This window comes from Lepisosteus platostomus, chromosome 1, assembly GCF_059453375.1.
Source record: "Lepisosteus platostomus isolate fLepPlt1 chromosome 1, fLepPlt1.hap1, whole genome shotgun sequence".
Classification (NCBI taxonomy): Eukaryota; Metazoa; Chordata; class Actinopteri; order Semionotiformes; family Lepisosteidae; genus Lepisosteus; species Lepisosteus platostomus.
In genome coordinates, this window is record NC_142611.1 from 56,940,264 (window position 1) to 56,967,861 (window position 27,598).

The following is a 27,598-nucleotide window of genomic DNA, read 5'->3' on the forward strand; positions in this document are numbered from 1 at the left end:
TGCAAAAATGTATTTTTTTTTCAGAAAGAGATATAAGTATTGTTTTTAGGAGAGCAATTAAGCCTGGTTTATTCATTAACAGTACATAATCCTTTTAATTTAAGATCTTGAATTTACCATTAGAAAACAGTAAGTTCAGAACTGTAGAAAAGTGTATAAAACATCTTGTTGGTTAATTGTCACCCTTGTGACTGGAAGAACAGTGCCAAAATAAATGGAACCATCTTTTGATAAAGCTACTTGCCAACCAGGAAATTTTCAAATAGACTAGTAGCACTTATTTGTATTCTTTGATGGGCAGAGCAATGGTGAGGCTTCAGCACAGAGGAAAAAATAAAAGAGCATAAAATAAAACTCCACTCTGCACAAGCAAAATAACTACAAAGAGAATTTTGTTCTGGTCTTGTTTGTGTCTGCCCCCATGAACTATGATCATTTCTATTGAGAAGTTCCAGATTAGACCTCATAATGTAAGGGCAAAGCCCATTTGCAGTATAGTGGGAAAACCTTGTGGATTAAAAAGAAGTCCTGGGTACTGTAGATTACTGGATGGCAGAACACTCACTACTGCTTTATAGCTTTTCTCTATAGCGTTGCAGGTGAAGGAGAAAAAGAAAAAATCAAAGACTGTAATAGTTCATGCAGATTGTATTGGGAGAACACAATTGATGGCGTGCACAATCTTGAGACAAGAAAATGAAATATGATGATAAAGATGATTAAAATTAAAATAAGATTATTAAAGATTCAACCCATGCTGTTGAAGCTGTTGAACGGCCATCATTATCAAACATTGTCATTCATCAGCCACTAGTAATCAATCAAGCAAGATGGGCAAAATTCATTTTTATGTTTTTATCATTCTGTAACAATTAAATTCAATAAAAGGATGCTTTTCAATCCATCTTCACAATTTTTCTGTTCAAATTTACGGCATGATTATATACATTGTTTTCTATGCACAGGTACAGTACGTCCTAATGGTTATAAACATGAGAAGACCATTTAGTCCATCATGCTTGTTTTTTCAGTAGCTACTGTAATTGATCATTTAGCTTTTTTCTGAAGAATTATCAGCTATTATATGGTGGCGAGGCAGCTTGTTTTATACTCTGCAGAAAGATGTGTCTCCTCTTCTCAGTTTCTACATGTGTCCTGTAGTTTGTGTGGCTCAGTGGTCAGCATTGCTGTCTCGCAGTGCTGGGGCCCCGGGTTTATTCTAAGTGAAGTTTGCATGTTCTGCATGAGATGGATTGGGTTTTCTTCAGGTGCGCTGACTTGTCCCACAGTTCAAAGACATACTGTACTAGTCAGTTCATTTGATTCTGGAAAAATTGACCCCACTGTGAGTGTGTTACTGTATGTGTGTGCCCTGTGATATCTGGCATCAAGTCCAGGATGTATCCTGCCTTGTGCCCATAACTTGAGGAGATAGGATCTGCCCCCCTGCCACAACCCTATATTGGACAAAGCGGTTAGAAAATGGATGGATAGATGAAAAATGAATGCATTCATTAATTCTCTTTTCTTCTTTATGATTTTGCCATATGATTGCAGATGGCACTGCTGCTTATCAGCAATTTTGAACTGGGGTACTTTCTCTGTAGCGTTCAAACACCCCCTACATGTCTCTCCAGGTTTTTAGTGAATGCTCTCGTTTCCTCCCAACTTTGAAGAATGGCACGTGGGCACGTGTGTGACCTGACAGGGACTGGTGTCTCGTGGAGTGTAGTCCTGCTTTGTACCCCATGTTTCTGACACAAGCTCTGGGTGTCTAAGAACAAAGGCCTTCCTGATTTGGGATAGATGGCTGCAAGCTTTCAGTATTTTTCATAAAAAGTATATCTCCAAGCCAAGTTAAGAAAAGTCAAAAACAAAACAACAGAAAACACACCCGGGAAACATACAGAGAGCATGTAAGTCATGTAAGGTTCTTTACTGTATGACTTTGCTTCATTGGAGGGAACTCAAAAAAGGCAAAGAGAACTCTTCTCTAGCCCTGTTGGTTCACGTTCAGGGTTTTTACATGCTTACACAGTCTCTGTAAGATGCATCACAGCATTCAGGTGCTCCCACTCCCAAGCCTGGTTACATACTGTGTTTGACATGTTCTCTCTTGTAGCTATTTCTGAAGTAAAGACAGGTGAGGTATCACACTGTGATTCAGACTTAATTCATATCATATAAATCTTGTCTTCCTATCCCAGGCATTTCAAGATTTGACTCCAAAGCTAACAAATTGCTTTAATACATAAAGGGATAAATATAAGTCTGGACAAGATTAAAGTAGATGCTGACTTATAATTAGCACGGGCGCCCATGGCTAGGGATCACTATTAAATCTTTGCCACTGGTGATTAACTAGAGATGTCGCGAGAGGGGCCAGAGACGATTGAGCAACCTGCCACAAGGGCAGGAGCAGATTATTAACCGGGGGAGGGTGACACTTACTGATGAGGATGACGACGATCAGGCTGAACTTGTCCAAGTCAATGGTGGGGTTGGAGAAAGTGTCGCAGAAGGTGGTGTAAATAATCATGAGGAGCACACAGCTGCTGATGGTCCCGAAAGGGAGCTTTTTCCTCTCCAGCCATTCCTTACTGTACCGCTGAACAATCTGAGGAGAGAACAGCAAAGGCCCGATTAAAAGCACACACATACAGTGATACATCAACAGGTTTCATTCAAAAGACAAACAGTGCATCGCAAAATCAATGTGACAGCGGAGAGGCATGCAGTGACTGAGAGATGCCCCTGGAGGTTTCAAGCTTTCCTGTCCCACCACTTCACTGCGGGGAAATTTAAGCATTTTTAGAGCAACTTCCAGTGGGTAGCCATAATGAGAGTACATTTTCAACTAGCTTCCAATTGGGTACTAATCATGCCAGATGCTCTTTGCTAGCTGTCACAGAGACGTGCCCATTAAACCTCCCTAAAGTTTCACTCCTCTGTTGATTCTAATGGATGAATGTAATTACCAGGGTCCCCTTTGTATCAACAAACAATTTCAAGCGCAAGTTTGGGAACATGAAGGGGGGGGGGAAATCCCACTGACATCTTAAGGAATTTCACCAGGGTGGCTAATCGAAAGTGATCAGCGGAACATTTTAATATTTAAATAGCCAGCAATGCACCAGAAGTTTCTAATTAAATTATAACTCATGCTTGAAAAGCAAAAGTGCATGTGTTGTGGGAGCTTAAATAATTCAGCTGCCCCATATCTAGTCTTTCTGTTAACCCGAAGACAAATGGCATTTGCAAGCTTTTAGATGAGAACTACTAGAAAAATTAACAACAGGATCTTGTATATATTTTACCCTTCAAAGTTCAAATTTAATCTGACTCTGCTGCTGAGGTACTGCATAACTTTTGAAACTTGGGGGAAAAAGGTCCACTAATAGGAAAAGACATTTGTCATTAGATTGCAAAATGGTTACATCAGCCTACCCTGCGACCCACAGCATGATATTACTACATCATACCTTAGTTACATGTTCTGTGACCCTTACATCCCTGCTAACTTTTTTAAATAGAAACTCTCCACTCAAAGAGAGGGAAAAGACAAGAAACTGAATAATTTAATCTTATTAGTCAATTCATTAATGTAGTTAGGGAGGATATATGTGCACAATTTCAATGAAGTGTAAAATATTTAGGAAGAAAAAAATCTCATATTAATGGTAACATTATATAGTATATATTACAAAAACTGAAACTGTCCCTAGGCTAAAACTGTCCCTAGGCTAAAATAATCCAGCAGTTCTACACATATGTGTATATATGTGATATTTTCATAACAATATTCTATATTCATGACAAAGTAACATCAGGTGTATGAATGATATATGGCTCAGTGATATTTACTTACGTGTTCATTTTCAAGCAGATTATCTTTTGACCAATATTACTCTTGTGGTGTCTCTCAAAAAATTAATTCAAATTTGAAGAAAAACTCCTTTTAAGATTCCTTTATATGAAGAGCTAGCTGGGCACATATTGATTAGTTTGTTGCTTAAAGAAGTTAAAACATGCTGTTGTCCCTCAGTTTGCACAGTAAAAAGACTGAGCTTTTCTTCTGACACAAATACACTTGTACAGTTTACCAAATTGTACCATTTTAAATTCACCTTCAATTGAAGATAAAAAGCACACAGTAGGTGAATCCACCCACCCCAACCTTAAAACACCAACCCCTACTTATTGGTTACTTCTGGTACAGTACTGCACATTTATACTGAGGGGTTATGCTGAATGCAGGATTCATATATTTCTTTCTTTCGGATTTAAGGCTGCACTTATGTGAATGTTCTACAATTTTTAGCTGCATAATTATAAATCTTATTAAAATAAAAAAACATAAAGCAATTAAGTCTTAATTCTATGGTGATCTTCAACTGAAATGTTAGCAATTTTGTTTAATGAGAGCAATTAATCCTTAATACCATATTTCATTAAGTAAAACATTATATTCGAAATAAAAATAAATAAGACATTATGTTAATGAAGAGGATTGCCCAATACTGAGTTGATTAAATCTGAATGGTAAATAGGATAAGCTACTACAACACTTTGTATTGGATGCTAGTGTACAGTTTACTTAAAGTTTTCATTATGGTTTTGAACTTTCTGATCAAAGTGAATTAAAACGGAAGTGACATATTCTCACCCAAACCTAGCTGTATTAATAATAATAATAATAATAATAATTGCTTACACTTATATAGCGCTTTTCTGGACACTCCACTCAAAGCGCTTTACAGGTAATGGGGACTCCCCTCCACCACCACCAATGTGCAGCATCCACCTGGATGATGCGACGGCAGCCATAGTGCGCCAGAACACTCACCACACATCAGCTATTAGTGGGGAGGAGAACAGAGTAATGTAGCCAATTCATAGAGGGGCATTATTAGGAGGCCATGATTGATAAGAGCCAATGGGAAATTTGGCCAGGACGCCGGGGTTACACCCCTACTCTTTTCGAGAAACGCCCCGGGATTTTTAACGACCACAGAGAGTCAGGACCTCAGTTTTACGTCTCATCCGAAGGACGGCGCCTGTTTACAGTATAGTGTCCCCGTCACTATACTGGGGCATTAGGACCCACATGGACCGCAGGGTGAGCGCCCCCTGCTGGCCCCACTAACACCTCTTCCAGCAGCAACCTTAGTTTTTCCCAGGAGGTCTCCCATCCAGGTACTGACCAGGCTCACACCTGCTTAGCTTCAGTGGGTTGCCCGTTGTGAGTTGAAGGGTGATATGGCTGCTGGCTAATTAGAATGTATTAGAACATTCAAAGTTATTATAATAGTCAGAAATGCTAGTGGCTTTGAGAAATTGTGCATCTATACAGTATAACATTTATTGTAAGTACATATTATGTAGAGTCTAACACTTTTTGCACAGAAAAAAATAGAGCAGATATTACAATAAGGTCACATATTTAGATATAAATATTAAGAAATAAAAATATTCAAAATACATGGTAATTAAATATCACAAAAGAAAATAATTATCTAAGTTATTAATTTTAATCATTAACAACACTCTATATACATTAATAAGAAAAATGCAAACCAAATGCACCGAAATGTGACAGAATTCTAATAAGAATATTCACAAATGTGTTTAATATTTTCTATGCTTTTGCTTAGATTTTTCTAGCATTTTCCACCTACAGTATATTTTTAACTAAAAATGGTCATCATGTAGGTTTATTTTTCTTCTCTTCAAATATATACATCCAATACATTGTTATATGTACATACTGATATACATTATACACACACATAGAGACTAAAATACTGGGAACCCAACTATACTGACCTTTTACAAACAATTAGAACAGAAGGGTTACGAGTTCAGAGTCTGGATGGAACTGAGGTATCCATGAACAGTGTAGAGAACTTCACTCAAAATGCTCCTGTAAACTCTCTGAACATAAAATAGGGTCTCTTTGTAAATGAGACATTGCTCTTAACTAAAAGAATCTGGTTAAATAGTGACAACATTGAAACAAATACAAAATTGAAAACAATGTGGCCTTTATTCCTCAAAACATATTTAGAACCCAATCCCATTCTATCCATCAAGATCACCTTCATCTGGGTTTCGGATGAATAAATATCTGAGATAATAAAGGATTATTATAATAATATCAAGGTGTGAAGGGTCTTTTTGATCAGTTTTCAATAGCATGGATAAGCACCTCATCCCCAACTACTGTACATCCTGAAGGAGAATGAAAATAATCTCTTCATTAGACTGGGAGTGCATGTGTGGACATACAGTAACATAGGATAAATGGTTGCTCAACAAACGAGGAAAAGATATCACTGGAAATTAAACGTTGTTTAGCAAATGAATTCACTACACCCACACATTACTGAATATTTGAGCTAGGGAAGGTGGACACTCACACAAGAAGTTGAAAAGGACCAAGCTGGATGAGGATAGCAGGAATAGAGATTGATGGAAGCTTTTCTGGAAGACCTGGATCCAGACTGGTAATAGTAATAAGTGTAGGTAATAACAATGATATATACTTTATGTATATATCATTTTTATTAAATAAATACATGTTAAATAAATAAGGATATAAATTGCACCTTAATAGAACTGAAAATGATAAACCAGAGATTCAAAAAAATCACAGTGGACATTTAAAATAACAATTAAAGTAGCGTGCTACAGTATATTGTTTTTATTTCTTTTGTGTACTAAAATGTGTGTAAGCCAATTACACCATTAGGAATACTACAGTAAATATCACACAAATGCCACAAAAAAGGAAACAAAACTACATGTGAGAATAGGTTAAAAAGATACCAAATCTTCAGCTATTAAAGAGTGATCTAAGCTACTGGCAAACAAGTATTTTACTTATGCTTACTTGCGTATGTTTATTTTACAAGTCGACTACTCATTACTGAACACGGAACAAAGACTTCTTTTGCTGTTTCAAAGTTCACAAAGCCTTTGGACAAGCTTTTTTCATATGCCCAGACTATATTTTTATTTTATTATAAATATGAACTTGAAAAAAGGAGAAAAACATGGGGTCACAAATTAATGCATAAACCCCTGTCTGATACCAGATAAGTTCTAATTGTTCTGATCATAAAAAATACCTTTCATGAAGCGTCTGTTTCAACCATCCTGATTAAAGAATGCATGATACTTCAGTGACAAGATGGTATTATTAATTCATTGCAAACAGTGGATTTGGGTGTGTTACTTTGAAAAATGTTCAAAACTGGCGGCCTGTAATAAAAGCACTGAGAAAAATTCTTGCTCATTAACATTTAATCATAAAATTCTCTTTCATATGAAATACCCAATATAGACTGTCAGAATCAATCAGGTGTCCAGAAAGGAGAAGACATGCCAAAAGAATGGGGAATATGTCAATTGTGGCAGTCGCTGTTTCTTCTATCTGTCATGTTGCAGCCCAGCGTTTGGAAGACAGTCTGGAAATGTGATGCTGAGGTAAAAACTGTTCTGCCAATGCAGTGCCGCTGACAGAAGTCTCAAGTAGGTTGTGTTATCTTACAACAGTGGAATAGTGTTCAAAGGCAGGCTTCTAGTTTGCAGTCTTCAGAGTATTTTGATGAAACCTCTCTTTGTAATTTTATAATCATACTTATACCCCCGGAGCCTTTATGCATTCCCTTCTCTTCACCTTTATAAGGTGGAGTGTGTGGCACAGGCAGGCAGATGGATTTGTGCAGAATTTGGCATTTCGGTTGCCCAAAAGCTACTGTATATGGGAAGATTGCAATGTTGGAAGATTAAGTCCTCAAATATGTATTTAATGGAAATCTACGTAGTACCTCTGTAGAAGAAAGGACACATTTATCACTGCCAACGAAAGACCCCATCAACAACTACAGGAAAAATAATTTGCACGTCTTTCCACATTTCCATGTAATATTGTTGTTTCTTAACACTGAGAAATGCATCATCCTAACCAAAGAGACTAATCCAAATCAACATGAATCATCTTTTTTTCAACCGATACAAAAAGCTGGAAAACACTTTTACTTGTGACAAGATACTTTTAATACACATTATTACTATTCAATCTGTCAATCAAAAGCTAAAGAACTACCTCCAGCCTATTCCAGCCTACCTATTCTTGGATATGAATCCTTGATATAATACTACTGATTTAATTTTATTTGGCTTCTATTTTTCAGCATCTTTGCACTTATTGCGTATTACCACTGAGTTTCGTTAAACCCTGGCAACTAGTTGCATGAATGAATTATTAAGGTCATAAGATGAAGTAATACTGTATATTGTAATTAAAAGTAAAAAAAGCTGTTTGTCACTTTTGAAGCCCTGGAGGGTTTCAAGGAAACAGAGCAAACTACAAGAATGATTTTGCACAGCAACAAAAAATATTTAAGATTTAGTAGGGAAGGTCAATGTAAGTAACAGAAATAACAGAAAAAGAAAAAAAGTTCTAAAACTAATAAATGTCTAAATTACATAAATTGGTCAAAATTGAACCAATGTGCAAGCATTCAGCAACTGCATCCTGATACTCTGCAATGTGTTGCATCAGTCAGAGCAGCTGTGGTAAGACTGACTGCCCCTAAACTGTGCTGCTGAGGTTGCATCTGTAAATCTGTGATTTCAACTGTCCCCAGGGACACAAGCACAGGGGACTAAGGTGATTATGCACATCATGGAATGAGAATTTACATCCTGGCCTTGAATACTCACTGAATACCTGAGTAGATGGTGCAACATAAAGGAACATTGTCACAATGGAGGTCAACAAACAGAAGGCCACCATCATGAGGTACAGAGAAGGAATGACTAATATTGTCTCATCGTGGAAAACCCTTTTTTGCTGACTGCCTCAGGCCAGGCGCTGAGCTGATGGTTATCAGCATCATGGCTTATCACCTGGTGACTACATGTTGCATACATGGTGAATACAAGTTGTTGTGTTGTGTTATTTTCATCCATGGCAGTCAAGGATATATAAGGTTGTAATTTCAAGAGCATGTGTTTACATGACAGACTGGGCAGCAGGGGAAGTTCCAGCCCTCCTGATGTAGGGTTCCCTGCTGCGTATATGAGAGAAGCAGTAGCAAAAACCATTTGACATGGAGATTACACAGCTGTGAGAAATGTTTGTTTTTCGTGAGGAAAAAGCTATTTGAGCTTTATTAGTTACTATTTATTATTGTTTCCATGTAACACCTTTGCCCAAACACACTGGAGATGTAAATCCCATAAATATCCATGATTACAGAATAATGCCCAGCCCTACATTACAAAGCAAAAATGTTCAAACAGAAGCCTGTCACTAGTAGGTAAATGTACTGTATACAGTAAACCAAAATGTAGATATAGCTCTAGGTGTGGTTCTACTGATCAATTCAGTTTTGTTTTCATTACACATCTTTAAGGAGGACAATGTAACTGTAAGTGTAACTGAAGCATGAATGAAGACTTACCTGACCAATAATAAGAGGCACCACCACAGTCATGAAAAGCTGGGAGAAGATGGAGGAGAAAGGCACTGAGGAGGAAGAGCCAAGCTGCAAGAATGAAAAACAGAGATTTCATCTCATTTTTAAGGAAGAAAACAACTTCCTCCGAAAGAAAAAAGTCAAGCATAGGTTCCACATGATCTTTGTTAAAACAATGGATAGCGAAAAAGTCAACACAGACCAAATTCAAGTGCTCAGTTTTCACTTAAATGGGGAAACAACACACAGAACCTCTCCAGACTCTCTAGATAAGACCACAAGAACAGCAGTATTTTTTACTAGGGTATTATAAATCTATTCCCACTATTCCACCTCCAAAAGTATTATAAAAAAATATTTATTTGCTGAATGTCATTTTTCTACATTCATGTGGTTAAATTAGATCAACACATGTAAGACAGTGCTGAGCTATGGACCAAGTTCTCCAAAAACAGAAGAACTCTGGCAATGTCAAAGTGGGATTGGGACAAAAGAGCTTCTACATTAGAAAAATAAAAGAAGATATGGAATCTAAACCACTACTTACACTGCATTAATTTCCTAAAAACTTGTAGAGCTAAGCTGTAGAAAATAAGAACTACAGTGTTGATTCCTATGGGTTGTTATTTACAAGCACTGGCTATCTGAGGTCAAGTGTAGTAGACTTCACATGTGTACATATTTTGTAAAGAAAATTGTAAAACATTAATCCTGAGTGCTGAATTATTACAAAAACAAATGACCTGTGCTCACTTGACCTTTTTGGGCATAGTAATGTAACTCTAAAACAGGTCAGCTTTGAATCCCCCCAGCGAACTTAATGGCCACCATGTGTATTCCTGGTATATTATGCTACAGTACTGTACCTTATGGAAAGCAAAAAAAATCTGCTGGAAACAGATGGCACATTTTGAGCTAATCATAGTAATCTGCTGACCTGTAAACAAAACTGGCAGTTCTTAATGCACCACACACTCCCTCCCTTCCCCTGAATAATCAGCAACTCACACCAAACACAGCAGCAATCCATTATCATGACCTTTGTTTTTGCCCTGCTTCAATGTGGCTTTTAAGACATTTCTATATTTAGCAATTCACCCTTCAAGCTGACTTGCCCCAGCACTCATCTGCATGTGGTTGAAGGTAATAAAAGAAAAATTAAAGCATACATTTGTCCGAGACCCTGTATTACCAGGAGACTTTTTAGAAGAGCTTTCCAGGGTGCAGCAGTGATGAAACATCAGATAAGCATTTCATATGTTCACACACAGTATAGCTGCAGGTATATGGATGAAACTCCCTTCTTGCACAAGCTGTGAAATATGAGCTGACAGTTCTCAACTAAACAGGCTTAATGTCAGCACGGAGACATAAGACATCAGAAATCCTCCAGCACTAATATGGCACTCAAAGTCAAAGGAATGTCTTCTCAATTAGGAAAATAATTTGCTGGTGTAGATATGAAGGTTGTCACTGAGGTACAGTTTGACATGCAGTGACAAGAAGGGTAAAGTGGGAATAAAAACACACTACACAAGATTTCGACCTTTTCAAGGCTAAGGGCTACTGCAACAAAGATGCATCTAAACTACTGCACAAATATTTACTGAATGTCTTTGTCTTGAACAAAAACCCTCATGTGTTTCAGTTACACTAAGTACAAGCACCTCTAATTACAGTGGAATTGCATGTATCTTTTAAACTACTTCCAGTATATTCAATGACAGCCTTTTGTACAATCCTCTGCTTCAGATTGGGATACACTTTCAAATACCATATTCAAAGTTAGTTTTATACTTTTAATTATCTTCAATTTACCTTATTAACCCATTGACACCCATTGGTTTCATTTAATATTAAAGCACCCTTAGATGATGCACCATTAAAGGCATTTTACAAATATTTTTATTAATATTGAGCACAAGGAAAAAACATGCAGGTACAATACGATAAAAATGCAGAATTTAACTGATAATAAGACTAGCATAAGTTGGGAAAGTAACACAAGTGTCATACAAACAAAATGAAATAATATAATTGAAAACACGTAATAAGCAATATGAAATATACAGTACTGTATATACACATTCGTAGCTAAATATATTTAATTTTAGGTAGTTAAAAATCGAAGGAATAAACATTTTTTAAAATAAGACTTTCTTTTAAGAAGAAATATATATATATTTTTAATATATACTGTATAATTGCAATTATTTTTTATTTGGAATTGTTATAATGCCTTTGAATCTTGTCTCAGAGTGACCTGCAGGGCAGTGTGAGGATGTGCAGACCTGCTCCGGCCTGCCCACCCTTCATGCTGTTCATCTGTTGACTATACTGTGGTCCATGAGGGTCCTAATACCCCAGTATAGTGATGGGGACACTGTACTGTAAACAGTCGCCATCCTTTGGATGAGACATACAATTGAGGTCCTGACTCTCTGTGGTCATTAAAAATCCCAGGGCGTTTCTCAAAAAGAGTAGGGGTGTAACCCCGGCGTCCTGGCCAAATTTCCCATTGGCCCTTACTAGTCATGGTTTCCTAATAATCCCCATCTATGAATTGGCTTCATTACTCTGCTCTCCTCCCCACTGATAGGTGATGTGTGGTGAGCGTTCTGGCGCACTATGGCTGCCGTCACATCATCCAGGTGGGGCTGCACATTGGTGGTAGTGGAGAGGAGTCTCCATTACCTGTAAAGCGCTTTGAGTGGAGTGTCCAGAAAAGCGCTACTGTATATAATTGTAAGCAATTATTATAATTTTTATTATTATAATTATTATTATTATACACAGGCTCCTCAGCCTCCCTTTAGTGCTGCTTAGAGGACTTGTGCATTTCGGACCCTTGCTAACATTACCACGGATGAAGAAAGAGTCATTGTTTCTTGCTGCGGCTCGAAAAAACAGATGCTAATGAAATTACCTGATTCTGGGACAGACCTTGAAAAAATGTTAATTGTTCTGATTTGTGCTTTTGGAAACTGGGGAAAGTGAAATTGTTTTACCAGCGTGTGTAGTGTTTTCTTTCTAACCAATCTACAATTAATTTCTGTTGCCTTTATAAATTAAGCTGAAATACAATTCAACCTATTTTATTACTATTAAACGCCTTCAGGTTTAGGAATTGCTTATCTAAAGACGAAGAATTATAGTGTAGTATCATTAGTTTTCATTATTATAAGAGTATTTACTTTGAGCTGGAATTGTTACATAGTTGTGGCCTTAAAATTAAAATGTTTCACACCTCTGAGAGAGTTTTGGTCAACTAATCCCAACCCAGAGGTGACACTGAGCCAACCGTATGCTGTACTACAGACAGTGACATAGCCTAAGCTCCAACCCGTGAAATCCTTAGATAATAATATAAAATTATGTTTTTGCTAAGCTTTCATCTTCAAGCAGCCTTGGTTTCCCTAAACATGAAGGTCGTTTTTTAAAATAATTAAAATTAGACCTTTACCAAATTGTTTCAGCTTTTTTTTTAAATAGTTTTGCCATGCATTTACATTACTTTTGACATGAGCTCAGCCTGTACTTAAAGAGAGTGCCTTTACTGTTGATGAGCCACTCGGGAGCTCTGACTTAGAATTTTAAATGCAACAGAAAAATCCACAAGAATATTTAAATAAGGGTGTGTTTGCTGCAGCTCTGAAAAGCAGGTCAATCTTGCTTTCACACTGTTCTCCCTTACACAGCTGTGGAAGGCCCAAAGCAGGCCTTGGGAGATGCCAAAACCCTCTAGTCTGCAGCCAAATGAAATGAATAAAACAAGAACACTGTACTTACAAAAAACAGGAGCAGCAGTGGTGTTACTATAATACCCTGAAAAACAAAGAGAAATATTGCTTTATAAATTACAGAACACAAAAATGAAATTTAAATTTAGAGGCAAGGAGTTTATTTCCATGAATAACTATACCTCGGCATGGCTAAAGATTCCTTTTTTTCAGTTTGGAAATGCAATAAAAGTTTAGGGTTAATTTACTGTGAAACCCAGAGATTGTGTATATGCTGTACACAGACCTACTGTTGTAGTAACAAAGTTAGAAAATCCAGGGCTGAACTGAAAAAATTTCTAGACCCAAAAAATGAAATTACAAACTGTTTGACAACTGTGAACTGACGGCGTTCTGACGCTGCTGGGTCTGCAGTTGAAGTTGAATGACTGGTCACTTGCAGCCTTGTCTTATTCAGAGACGTTAAAGAAAGCACACTTGATTTCTCTTTTTCCATCTGCCGAAATGAACCTGGATACCTTCCGCTTCTCGTATGAAACCTTCCTTTTTGATACATTTACACTTCTGATTTGAAAGGCTTTATTTCTTCCTGTGACAGCCAAATGCAATGATGGGTTTGGTAGGCTTTCTAAGATATAAATAAATCGCACTGTGTCAGAACTGCAAATGCACTTCTTTTGCGGAAGGAGAGGACTGTCTAGCCATGGAAACATACTTCTAGCCATATAAATGTACTTAAAAATATACACATTTTTCAAGAGAAAAAAGCCAGTGTATAAATAATGAAAGGCTTTCTTTTATATTATTGCTTCTCAGTGTTATTTTTCCTCTGAAAGATTGAACTAACAAGTGAGGAACGCAGAAGCAGATACACTTCATATATGCCAACTGTGCAACAGTACATGTACTCTTGACTTATTCTAAAAGCTGTCAACAGCCTTGATTCTGTGAGGGAAATCTTCCCTCCCTTAAAAGAGGCAATATGTTCAAGGGCATTATTAAGGTAAAATATCAGCAAAATATATCAAATGTTAGCCTTTCTTATGTATAAACTTTTTACATGAAGAAATGACTGATGTTTAGATAGTGAAGGTGTCTTCACTGATGGCTAATGTAGGCCTTATTCATCTTTTAAAAGAGAGTAAATCTTGTAATAATATTTTATAATAATAAAGCAATTTTAAGCTCAGAGTTGGAATATCCTTATACAGTAGATTCTTGTTATTCCAAAGAACGCATTTTACATTTTTTTAAATAATACAAGTGAGAGCAGTTCATAGAGTGCATCTGTGCTATTAATTAATTTAAGGAACAAGAACTCCCTTTTGTATGTAGAAGAATAACAAATATTTTCTACTTGCAATAATACCAATAACCAGGTTATATAACACTCCAGCAGATTAAATGACAGAATCAAGAGAAAAATCAATGTTGGTTTACTTTGGGGAGGTAAACATAGCTGCTGGTAACATAACTTTTATTTTTTCTCCTTTTCTATAAACCTTGGGACAGTATTTAAGTATTTAATCAAGCCTGGTTACTTGCTGGTGTCCCGGGAGGCATTCACTGAAGCAAACAAGGTGTGCATTGACACAGAGCTAACTGCTTCAGGCTACAGTGAGACAGGGGCTTAGTCGTCAGGATGGAGATTTTGCAAAATGAAATGCTCCTCAAATCAAAACTCAAATGGTTTATAACAATTGCATGACATGAATGCCAGTGCCCTCTGTGCCCTTTTCACTTTTTCAAATCAGTCTTGCCATTTGCGGATCAGAGCAAATTCCCTTAAAACAAAATCAAAAAGAGCAAAAAAAATCACAGTTTTTCTTGTATTAGAAATGTGTTCCAGGTGCAGAACGCAACTAATAATGCCCAAAACTCTGTCAAGAAATCTACCAGAACACATCTACTGATTCAGTGGCTTAACCTTAACCAGTGCACAATCAGTTTTTCTTAAGAAACAGTCTTAATCTGGCTACTGTCTAATGGCTATGGTAGAACCCACCCAGAAAACAAATAAACCCTGCAGATGTGTACATGAAACCTTCCCTCTTGAGCACAGCCAGTAACACAGAACAAATGCTAATGTGAAGATTGGGGAATTCAGTATATTCATCCCCTGTTAAATGAGTACTTTACTTATGAGTACTCACTAAAATGAGCGATAGGTATACAGACACTATGAACGCGCATTATTGACATCACTATAATAATTAATAATTGCTTATGCTTATATAGCGCTTTTCTGGACACTCCACTCAAAGCGCTTTACAGGTCATGGGGATTCCCCTCCACCACCACCAATGTGCAGCCCCACCTGGATGATGCGACAGCAGCCATAGTGCGCCAGAACACTCACCACACATCAGCCATCAGTGGGGAGGAGAGCAGAGTAATGAAGCCAATTGACAGATTCCCTAGACAGCTTGATGACTTTGACTGCACAACGTTTATTAACTAACATTTCCCATTACTAACTAACATAACTAAACTAACATTTATTAAGGATTTTGATTAGCTCTCTTTATAATTATTGATAATGCGTATGATAGAGATCATGCAACTTTAATTTGTCCACATAACTGCTTCATAATACATTTCAACACAACAACTTACATAAAAAACAACATACAACATTTGTAACATACTGTACAATATATTTAATTCATGGTGCCACACTCTTCAAATACAGCAGAAAAGTACATTCAGTTAGCTGGTTTATGTCGTTATGATCTTGAGGCTTTAATCTGTATTTTAATTGGAATTTAGTGTCACCTTTACAATTTTCACCTACAGTACAAGCATAATGGAACTAATTGTGTTCATATGGTGAGGATGAGTGTATAAGACTTATCCCACATAGAAACAGACTCGCTGAACTGAACCTTTGAGAACTTGGACTAATAAGTTGAGAATGGCGCTTTACCAGAATGAAAATGGAGAGAATGCTTATTAGATTACTGTAAGTTGTAGCGGAAATGATGCCACTATGTTGATGGTGCCAAGAAAAACAAGGTTGTCTCAAGTCGAGACATTTACATCATGCTGTCGTTCAGACAGCAAGAATGATACTGACAATAGTTGGCCTGAAATTACAAAGTGGAAAAGAAAGTACTGAGTGGCTCAGTTGCTGAAGGCTATTGCCGAAGAGCAGGAAAAGCTCTCTGATGTGTCTGAATCTGGGACATGTCACTAGCTGACACAGACTAGGAGTCCTCAAGTGGCTGGGTGCCACCAGAGCTGGGTGGGATCATCTGAGCAATGGCTTTCTGGCCTTGAGTGACTCAGTGACCCCCGTTACCTCCTGGCCACTTGCAGGCATGTGGTGCTGTCTGTGAGGAATATAATCCTCCTACAATCAGAGCTGAACCTGTGGTGTGAGACCCTGGTGCTTGTGACGTGTTAAAAGACAAGTGGATAAAAGACGAGTGGGTTGGAGGATTCTGACTACGTCTCATTCCCGTGTTTGGTCACAGAGTCCACAACGGTGAGACAAAACATGAAGAACTCCCAACTGGCAATAAACATAATTGGCAGTCCTAAACATATCTTAGAAAAATGCTGAAATTGTTCATTTATTGAAATTCCTATAAATTCAGACTAATTATTCAAGACTTCACTGCTGCCTATAAAGGACAATAAAAGGCAGGTATAATTAGGACTTTGAACCAAAGTGGACTTTTCTCTAGTTCTTAAAGAATAAATAAAAAATAGATTTTTATCTTTACATTTAAACTGTCACATTTATGCAACCCTTAGATATTGAAGTATTAAGAATACATTTATTAGGTTATTCCATATTCATAAAGGTGCTATTAAAATTGTAACAATTATTTCTTTCAGCTTAATATCGCTAAACAACATGTTGTGTGTTTTTACTGTGAATAATTAAGTTTTAATTGTACAAATTGTAATACTTTTTGGAAAAACATTCAGGTGTATGTCCCTAAGAAGATAAAACAATGACTTCCCTTCAGATTGCCTTAATGCAAAAAAAACAGTTTTACATGTTTTAAGACTTCATGCAGTATGCGGATTAAATTCAGTTATAGCCTGGGAGAAAGACCTTCTGAAGTAAGTGTTATTTGTCTTATTCAAAGTCACATAAAAGCAAGCAGAGAAAATGGGAGAAAAGCATTAAAAACCTTCCACACAACAGCAGAAAAGTTCGCAATCAACCAGCAACCTCCAATTTCAGAAAACAAAAGGAAGAAACAGACACTTGGTTAGCTCCTCAGTTTCATTTCAATGTGACATTTCCCTCGACTTAAAAGGAAACAGCCTTCTGCATCTATTTTCTCATTCTATCTTATCAGTTGCATTTAGCACATAACGAGGATAATAATAACACATATCAAAGTACCACTTTTGTCATGTTGCATTAGAATATTTCCTTTTCACTTATTTATTTTTCTGCATCACGATTGTTTTTGCATATACAGAGTGAAAGACAACTATTAAAAAATGAAAGGTATGTTTTCACAACCCCTGCTAGCTGTTAATTTCTAAATACTGTACCTCCTACTCTTATCCCTGCACACTTCATTTCAGTTTTATCTAGATGTCTTCTCTGCTTCCATGGTCTGATTTCTTTGTTTGGGCAGCCTTTCCTGCATTTCTAAAGATTTAAAAGCCATGCCAACACAGAAGTGTCTGACAAGTCAAGTTCATGTTAAAACAGCTTAGTTACTCTTATGAGTAATAAACATTTTATGAATTATGCTTACAAAAATTGACCATGCTGCACATCTTAATATTTTACAATCCTGTACATGGAATTTAGTTTACATATCGACAATGTCAAAACCACGATAAACCGAAAGACTATTTTAATATATCCACTGCTTTCAGAAGCAGAGCCCCAACATAACAGATGAACTAAATTATATATTGAAAACAATATGTTTATCTTGGACACAACGGCTGCTTCCTGGCCTGATTTTTTTCTGTTCATCTCAGATGGGCAAATGCACTGAGATAAAAGAAAGGGTCTGAATATCAGTAAACCAGCACTACATTATCCCAAATCCACACGACAGTAAAACTCCAATTAACTCAAGCATTATAAGAACAGTTAACACATGATGCGGTCCCTTCGCGTGCACAGAATTCACAAATTTAAACAGGCATTTTCTAGAGCCCTTGTTACCACAGTGTTCAAGTTATTCCCTGGGGATTAACAGTGCCAGTACAAAATTTGCTCCACTTTCTCTGACAGTTATGCATTGTTTAATGTAAAACTGTGTTGAAGTGAAAAATAAAACTATTGCTATATTTTTTCACTTTAAATTTGCACAATTAATGCCAGCAAATGGGAAGCAAATTTCACACTGGAGTAAAATCATGCTGTAAATGTGGCCCTGAAGGCATTTCAGGAGTTGCAATACTGTACATCAGCTCAGTTATTGACAATACATGACTTTCTAAAATTCCCTTTCTTGGTTAATGCCCAGGTTTTCACAGGGATCTTATGGTTTGCTGTATGATACAAATGCATTTACATTAATTCAGATGATCTGCCAAATATTACATGATATCTCTCAAATGTCAGATAGTGAAATGCCATTAACAGTGAAAAGGTATGCACTGAGGTTTATGAAGAATGCATAACTGAAACTAGATGGAAACTCTCGTGTGTGTTTACACAGTGACTGTAAGACTTTGTGTATTGTACATACCTACATGTAGAGTACAAAATTAAAGGTTGATAAAATGTGTTTCCTTACAAAATTAAAATACAATGCATGTTACACAATGTTTTTAGACTAAAACCCTTCTTTGGTTGTGTGGAAAAAAAGTAAACAGAACAGCAAATTCTAAGAAGAGACTTTTTCTAAAGTGTCTTAATACGGTAAATGCTTTTTTCCATCATTAAACCTTTCTGTACATCACAAAATATTTTCCACATATCTCTCTGTACTGTATGTGCACACACTATGTACGTGTGTGTTTGAAATAAAAAAAACACCTGTAAGATATGAATAATCTGGCGTTATTTAAACTTTTTAAATAATTGCTTAACAACTATTATCGACTTTCTTAACGAGCAATATTAAGAATTTTTTAAAGGGATATTTCCCTAGGACGTGGCTTAGTCATGTTTTTACATACAGAACATAAAAGTATAGCAAAAAAAGAAAACAGATGTAATTACGCTACATTACTTTCATTAATGTTTGGAAATTACCATTAGGATTGCCTTATTTCCAATAACAGTACTCAAAGTATTGACTTAATTTATTTTAGTTGCTAGTGTTACTGTATATTATACACTGATTTATGAATGATCTGCCAGCCTTTCAAGAGCTCTACAGTTTGATATTTCATCTCACAGAGCACATGCACGGTGTACTGCCAGCACATATTCTGCCTACAATATGAAAACAGAACATTATTCTACATCATTCTGTACCACTACATCCCTAAAATGTGAGAGGGCTTCATTTACTGCCCTAGACTAACCTGCTAAAGACCAGACACTGAGGCAGTCCAAAGTAAGTTTAATCACACTGCATGTAACTCTTCCTGCATCATCCACACATTGCTCTTCCACAGAGATACTGTATATTGACAGTGAGGTTGTACAACACCATCAAACTCATTGCCCTCATGATTCACACTGGCAGGAGCCATGGTTGACCAAACATATATCAGAAGCAGGCAGGATGTTCTTTAATGAAACGTGTTTTCATTTGATTATTCAAAGGTGGGTTTTTTTTCATGATTATTAAAGATTTGTAGACACACAGTGGGATATTCTTTACACAGGAAAGTCCCTTGGTTGGGTTGGACATTCCGTGTTAAAGGTACATATATAGTGGGTGTACAAATTAACGGAAACACAAAGCAATATACAGTATATACAGTATACAGTATTAACTGACTTCAGTAGGAGTTGCATCACTCGTACTCTCAGAACAGCTTCTATCCTTCTTGAAATACTGTTATGCAAGTTTGATCTGTTTCTAGTGGGATATGAGACCATTCTTCAAGAAAGAAATCCTCCATTTCCTTCCTATAAAGAGTCAATGATGTTAGATCTGGCGATTGGGAAGGATTGGAAGGTGTTTGACTTCAACCTAGTGTACATGAAACCACTGTTTCATGAGTGTGGTGCAGGAAAACACAGTCTAGAGTTTGTATTCTAACCTAGAAAGGGTCAAAGCCAGGAAAACACTGTAGTAAAGCACAAGGGAATAGCCTGGAGTCAAGGCCCAGAAACAAGTTTGTAATTTGAGACAGAGCACTGGAGATATCTAAGAGTTGAGGTTGGGACAAAATGGGTTTGAGAGACAAAGAGCCAGGAATGAAAATCTAGAGAGCTAAAATGCAGAGCATGTGCTAGATAGCAGACTCTATACCAGAGCCCTGAGTACTCTGAGATAGGACCTTTAATATTCTGCATCACCTGTGGCAAGCATAGTGTGATTGCCCACAGGTGATACAGGTTTCCAGTCAGAATGTGTTTCAATGGTTACCAGTATGGAGAACAGCTCCATGGACAGGTACTATGACAAATGCTAGCTTGCTCAGAATAATAATCTGACACAGTGACTCCCAGGAGATGGCTGTACATACCATAACAGATCCACCACCATTTTTAACAGTTGGGCACAAAGTGTGTGATAAGGGCTTCTTTTGACTTTCTCCTAACATAAACCAGTCCAGATGTAAGAAAGACAGCTCATCAGACCATATTACTTTCTTCCTCTGCTGAGATGACCAGATATTGTGCTCATTACATCAGGTCATGCGCTGCTGCACATTGGTTTTGCTTACAAGCGGTTTCTGAAAGACAGCCCTACAATAAATAGCACCTTTGTAAAGGTCCAAACATACCGTTTTTGTTGAGACTGTGTCACAAATGCCGTTTCTGTGTTTAACACACCTGCAAATCAGGCACCGAATATTTGTCTTCTTTCAAAATCAGTATATTCTCTCGTGTTGCTTTAGCAACTCACATATTAAAGTGTTGATTTTAAGACATCCTTTATAGTGGAAACATATTGGTAATGTTGGATAATTTCTTCTGTTTTTCCTCTTAAAAGACAGTCAGTAATCCATATCAGAAGTTAAAAGAAGTTTTTATTTCATGTGCATGGGAGCAAAACACACAGAGATGCTCAGTGTATTTTTCTCAAAGAGATTAAACTAGAATAGTCCTTTAATATTTTTCTGTTATCTATCACGCTTCCCTGTGCTTAGTAAATTGGTAGCATCCTAGGATCGTGCACATTTTCCTCTTCCCTATTTGCCAAAAGACTTTTCTTCTTTTAATACAATTGGTGCTTAGTTATATAGCATGCATTCCTATATAAACCAGTACAGAATAAGATAGTAGCCTTTGTGACCAGCATTCTTCCATTCCGGTTCAAACCAGTTCTGTATGTCCAACCTAAAAATTACTGCAGCATCAACTGCAGTATGTACAAAGTTCACAAAGACCACCTCAACAGTAATTAGTATTGAAATTAATATGAAACACTTCTAGAATCCTTTTTAATTGTCATGGTTATTTCAAAATACAAGTCCTTTTTATACCCCCATATATTGGTGCTAGAAATCTACATTTCATTGTCTTAGATAATTTGAGGTACGCAGGGAAAGTCATATTCATTTAAAAGGCAAAGAGCTTGAATACAGAGTATGAAGGGAGACTGGTTATCAGTATGGTGGTGGTGAACCAGAGCAGATTCTTGCAAGCCAGATCTGGGGATGTTCTCACTTGCCACACACCGGGGAACTTCAATTCAATGGACTGACTGTGCTGTGTCATTTTTAAAATCATTTCCACACATCATCAGTGTTTTAGAGAATGATGAGTGAGCTCTGATTAAACCAGTCACGGAGAGGGCTCAATCCAAGGAGCAGCTTTCCATAAACTGTATGACCTCCAGCCTCTCTCCTGTACTGCTGGATCAGGTAGTGGATTAGTTGTGCATTTGTGTCTCTCTAAATATGTGCAGTATGCATACTGTGAGAATTTAATAATTTATTTTCTGCCTATGCACTGGCCAGCCACTGAGATAATTATGACAACATAATTCTCCTCACATTTTTCAATTATTATTAAAATACCAAATTTTAATTCATTTTTACCAGTGTGCTTTCTGAAAAAACCTTTGAGCAGATTTTGTAGTTTAAACAAAAAGATTGTTGCTCTTTAGAAGAAAGAGAATGAGTTTACAGTATATGGAAAGTACTTCTCACCCACTGAAAAAAGCTTATGTGCTGTATGATTAATTAAGGTACAGCAGTTTAATTTTTAAAGAGCGGCAAAAATGCCGAAAGGCTTTAATGCAATAAATGTGAAATTTGCAAAGGAAAAAGCACAGTTTGCTTTATTCGATTTCTGATTGCTCTGCTGCATAAAATGTCACTTTAGATAAAATCTAACAATGACACAAAAAAGTGCAATACAGTGAAAACAGCAATATTGGAATTTGTCCATATGCAGACCAGACTAAAAAGTGCTTGTATTGTTAATGGTTGGTACTGTATATTTAAATCAAGTACTCAGAAAAAAAATACTATTCTTAACTCCGCATGCTGTTACAAAGCCAGCAGATGGCGTAGTCTTCAAATCTTTTTCACCAATGATCTATACTATTTCTTGTTAAAACATTTCTGTCAGCATTTATTTCCTCTCTACAACTCACAATGCACTAAAAACTAGACAGTTTTAGATAGTTCTTCTCTTTTCTTTATTTTTAATAAAGAAATTAATAAAATTAGAACAAGTTAAAAATATATCCAGTTCAATTTAAGTGACAGATTATATACAGTATATTGGTTAACTAAATAACGCTCAATTTCAAAACAAAGCCTCAGATCTTCGGTTTTTGTCTCTAAGAGGCAGTAATTACATTAGTCCAGTGGAATCATGAAGAATCAATGCATTTTACAGAAGCCTTTCAAATAAAGTTGAAACTGACTACAATATGCCTTCTGAAACAGCTTTAGAGTTTTGAGGTACTTAAGAATGAAGCTGTACAACAAATACAAAATTATTCTAAAACCTTTAAATATTTAATCTCAAGATCGGTTCAAATGTCGGAATTTTCTGATTCCTGGTGGCTGACCACACAATACAAAATTCTGACCAAAATAATGAAAGAGAGAACATCGTTATATTCTACAAACAATGGCATTTAATTTTGAATAAAAAATATGGTCTTGTACACCGCAATGAAACAGTACTACCTAATTTCTTCTATTTCCCTTAAAATATTCTTGACTAAGACTGTCTTTCCACTAGATGGTGCTTTAGTCCTTTAATTTACATTGAACTGTCCTCACAATGATACAATAGTATCTGTAGGAATGTCACATATATGAATATTTCTATGATTTAATATAATTAGATTTTCATATGAATCAGGGTCAACTTGCTTTTACCTTGTAGGAAGGTGTTTTATAGAATAAAAATAAAAATCAGTCACTGAAAATAAAGGTTTCAGAATACAATAGAAATCCTGTAATGCACAATGGCTTCTTCTTAAAGTTGACTTTGGCTAGGAAGAGATGTCTAACCCTAGGCCTTTCTACCTTGTTCAGCAGTGTTTTCAGGACCAGCTGAGTGGACAGGGTGAAGCAGCAAGATTTTAAGTGCCCTCATCAACAAGGGCTTCAATCTTCTTCATCGGCAGACTTCAATTTCAATTCAAACACTGTAGGTGGAACTCCGGAAAAAGGAACGTAAGACATGTAAATTAAAAGTATAAAATGCAATGAATGTTGGAAAAAAAGGACTTTATTTGCCTTTTTATTATTTTCATTCAAAGCCCTGTAAAATGCAGAGTTGATTCTAGACCACCAAGTGATATAAACAAATGGAGCTGATACATCTTCTGCCAATCAGTAGTTGTAGCTATTGAATGGCTGAGGTCAAGGGGGTACATGTCTGCAATCACCTTCATCATGACTGTGTGCCAGGAGGAGTCCTAAATACACACAGGACACAAGTCAGGGAGGAAAGAGACAACACCTTTATATACTGTATTTCTGTAGAAATTATTTATAATCAAATAAAAAAACAATTAAGTGCTGTCGTTTGAAAGACACGAGAAGCTTACAAAACACACCACTAAGACTTGAAAATACCGGACAATTGACGATCCCAGTGTTCTGCTTGAGCCTCTAAGTGTGATATAACCATAACATTACAGCAGGTTTTCAATTTCCCTTTCCACAAACATGATATCTGACCCAGATGATTTTGTAGTCGATCTGTGAAGACCCCCAGCTCTCCCAATAGATCACAGACAGTGTTTTCCTGATTGTGAAAGCATTCCTTCTTTGTTATTGGGCAGAAAAAGAATACAAGAGCAGAAATTAACAAATTCATTTCAGGGACTTAACAAGCATGATTCAGAAACAGCCCTCGCCTTCCCATCACAAGAGCTTTGAAGGAAAGAACAATAACCTTATCCATGAATCATTTATATTTGTTTATACACCTGATCTTGACAACTCAGATCTTAATGCTAATCATCCGAGAAAAGCACTTAGGTAAAAAACGAGAAGCTTGTTTTTATTGAAATTACTGGCAATTCGAATAACTCAAAGCAAAGCAGAACAAAAACTAGCATTTGCTGAAATGCACACCAGGCAGAACCTGGTTAACTGCAACGCCAGTGTTAAAAACTGTCAGGTCTGTATGCATCCAAAACCAGTGTCTCACCCTCATATTTATCTGACATGATGCAGAGCCGGCAGGCAAATTTCATCAGAAGCCACGTGATGTGTATTAGGGGCCACGAGAATCCTCATGGCAGAGCTTTTTACACCCACATGCACAATGAGCAGCAACAAGAAATATATCGCCCTTCACAGGACCTCAACCTCTGCTGGTTGAATAACCTTACCAGGTCACCCTCACTCCTCCTCGTCCCTGACTCCACCCGCATCAGGCTGCCTCTCTCCAGGTCTGTACACCTAAGGGGGCAATTACTGCTAAATGGGTTGGTGATTTTGGAGATCTGGCCTCTTGCTCATCATCTTGTAATGGGCTGCGACCTGCGGTTCTCATTTTGCATCAACTGCTGACAGTTGCCCAGTGGAAACGGGCCTGTGGTTGCTCTGCCCTGAGCTGAATGTGAATCACCATCTCATGGGAACAAGTTCAGTGTCAGTGTGAGGCAAGCCACAGTCACACCAAAAGCTGGCGAGAGACAGAACGGGAAAATGAATTTAACCACTCATGCCGTTATCCTTTTTTGCTTAAGATTACAAAAAATACATTGGTTTAAAAGGCTGTTCACAAGCAGTACAAATTTTAAATCAATTCAGGTTCATGGATGTGCAGAAAAAATGGCGAAATGATATGCGAGTAATCTGTCACCCTACTCCCCAGTCCGTCAGCATAAAATGCAGAAAAGCCCCACCAAGTTAAGAGGGACATGGTGTCATCTGAAGTACAATAAATAGTCTAACTGTGTAAATTAACAGATCCTGGTCTAGAATCTGTAGGGAATGGTTCAATGGCAATGTGCAGGCACAGACAGGAAAATTGTCAGGGCTTAATTTGTCAGGTTACACTATCCTCTACTCAGCTGGTGCCTACTGAGACTAAGTTGAATTCCTCTATTGGATTCCTCTGCAAGACCATATGAATTTGTTAATTAGCCGAGCAGCAGCTCTCTCTAAAGAAAAAGACTCTGGAAGACACGACACATTTCTTTCCAGATTTCCTTTCCCAGAGCTATCTGAATGCAGGTGGGTGAAGAAAGTACCTGTGGAATCTGAATTAATCACAAGGAAGTGGATTACTCTATCTGAATACACAAAAGCCAAGTTAAAGAACAAAGGCCAGCTATATGGACCAGACAAGAATTAAACCTGGGTCAACACGCTCTGTCCTCTTTCGCAATAAAATATCCACTGAACAGATTTAACATCAGGTGATGAGTTAACAGAGCAGTTTTTTAGTTCGTTCAGTTATAACAAAATTTTCTCTCACTGCTAATTTACTTAAATTGTTTTGCTTTCCACAGTGATGCATTAAACAAAGTACAGTCATTGCATTTAACACAGCATTTAATCACCTGAATTGCAAGGTGTGCGATCCATTGAACCCCAAAGCTAATGTAGTTGGCACTACAAAAAGCAGTGCAGCTTAAACAAATTTAACACCATAAGGTGCACGTGGGTCAGGAAGCTGGGACACAAAGCTGTACAGCAGTTAACATGCAGGAGCTTATTTCCTGATTAGTGCTGTTTAATAATGCAAAAAGCACATGGGAGCATACGATTAGTTTTGTAGAGATATGTACAAGGCTGCTTGTTCTGCAAGGTGCAACTTTATCAAGCTGTAATTATGAATTATATACTCAAAACCAACAAAACAAGTTCTCGTCTGTGAATAAAAGATGAAAAATTTGAATGTACCATTTGAGTGAAGATACAGATTTTGCAGCATACAGAGCTTTTCCAGCTCTATAATAAAACAAAAGCTACAATCTGTATAATAAAATCAGCTGTGAACTTTAACCTGCAGCGCATTTAATGTCTGGTGCTTCAATGCTGTATGAGCTTGTTTCTTAGTCAATGTGCATTTTGAGGTTATTAACCCTGTGTTGTATGCAATGGATTTTCAGCAGTAAGCACTGTTTTTTTACGTTAAAATCAAATTCATTTGGATTAAAGGTCATAGAGCACAGATGATGGCTACTGAGAAATGTGACTGATGCTGTTAAAAGGCACAATGAACTGAAGAAAGACAAAGAAAACTCACTGACAGAACATCAGTGTAGACATATGCCATTGGTTATACTGTGTGGGCAGCATGAAGAAATCAACCTCACACTTGTGGGTTGCCTTAAAGTAACTTGCAAATAGTCTTCATAGAAATAAAATGACAGGACTGCAAAAAAATAATTAACCACAGATAATCCGTTGATTAATTCTACATGCTGAAAGTAAAATACTGGTATGAGCTATAGTTAGGGTGAATTTCATATCACTGCCCAAATGGTCATTAACAAAGAATCATTTCTCCATTCTGTACAGAAGTAAAAGAATTGCGATTACTGTGACTGAAGGTGTGCAAGACTTGTCATTGATATTCGGTGTCAAAGAATGCCTAACGGGATAATATCACAAAATGTAGTCCAGCTAATGACAATGGTTAATCAAAAATGCAGTACATAAGGGGGTAAGAGTTCAAAGTGTGATATTGGAAAAGGACCGCCTCTCAACTCCACTTTCCATTAAGGCATCGTGGTTCAATGCAAGCAAACAAAACTTTGCAAACATCACATTCATGCTCCAACAGGCCGGACAGACAAGGAGGAAAATGAGACAAAAGAAACAGCTGATAGATTGTTAACCTCGGTGCAGGCCACCCTCTAACAAATTGCACCCCAGAAC

The 27,598-nt window shown here is 37.0% G+C and overlaps 1 protein-coding gene across 1 annotated transcript in view; it reads right to left on the reverse strand.

Moving 5' to 3' along the window:
* slc10a7 (solute carrier family 10 member 7) overlaps positions 1–27,598 on the reverse strand; it is a 129,081-nt gene that overhangs the window by 25,487 nt on the left and 75,996 nt on the right. The window contains exons 6-8 of the mRNA XM_088633139.1: positions 13,278–13,313; positions 9,474–9,557; positions 2,452–2,617 (exon numbers count right to left, since the gene is read on the reverse strand). Coding sequence (XP_088489265.1) covers positions 2,452–2,617; positions 9,474–9,557; positions 13,278–13,313 — 286 coding nt within the window. The remainder of the gene's footprint in view (positions 1–2,451; positions 2,618–9,473; positions 9,558–13,277; positions 13,314–27,598) is intronic.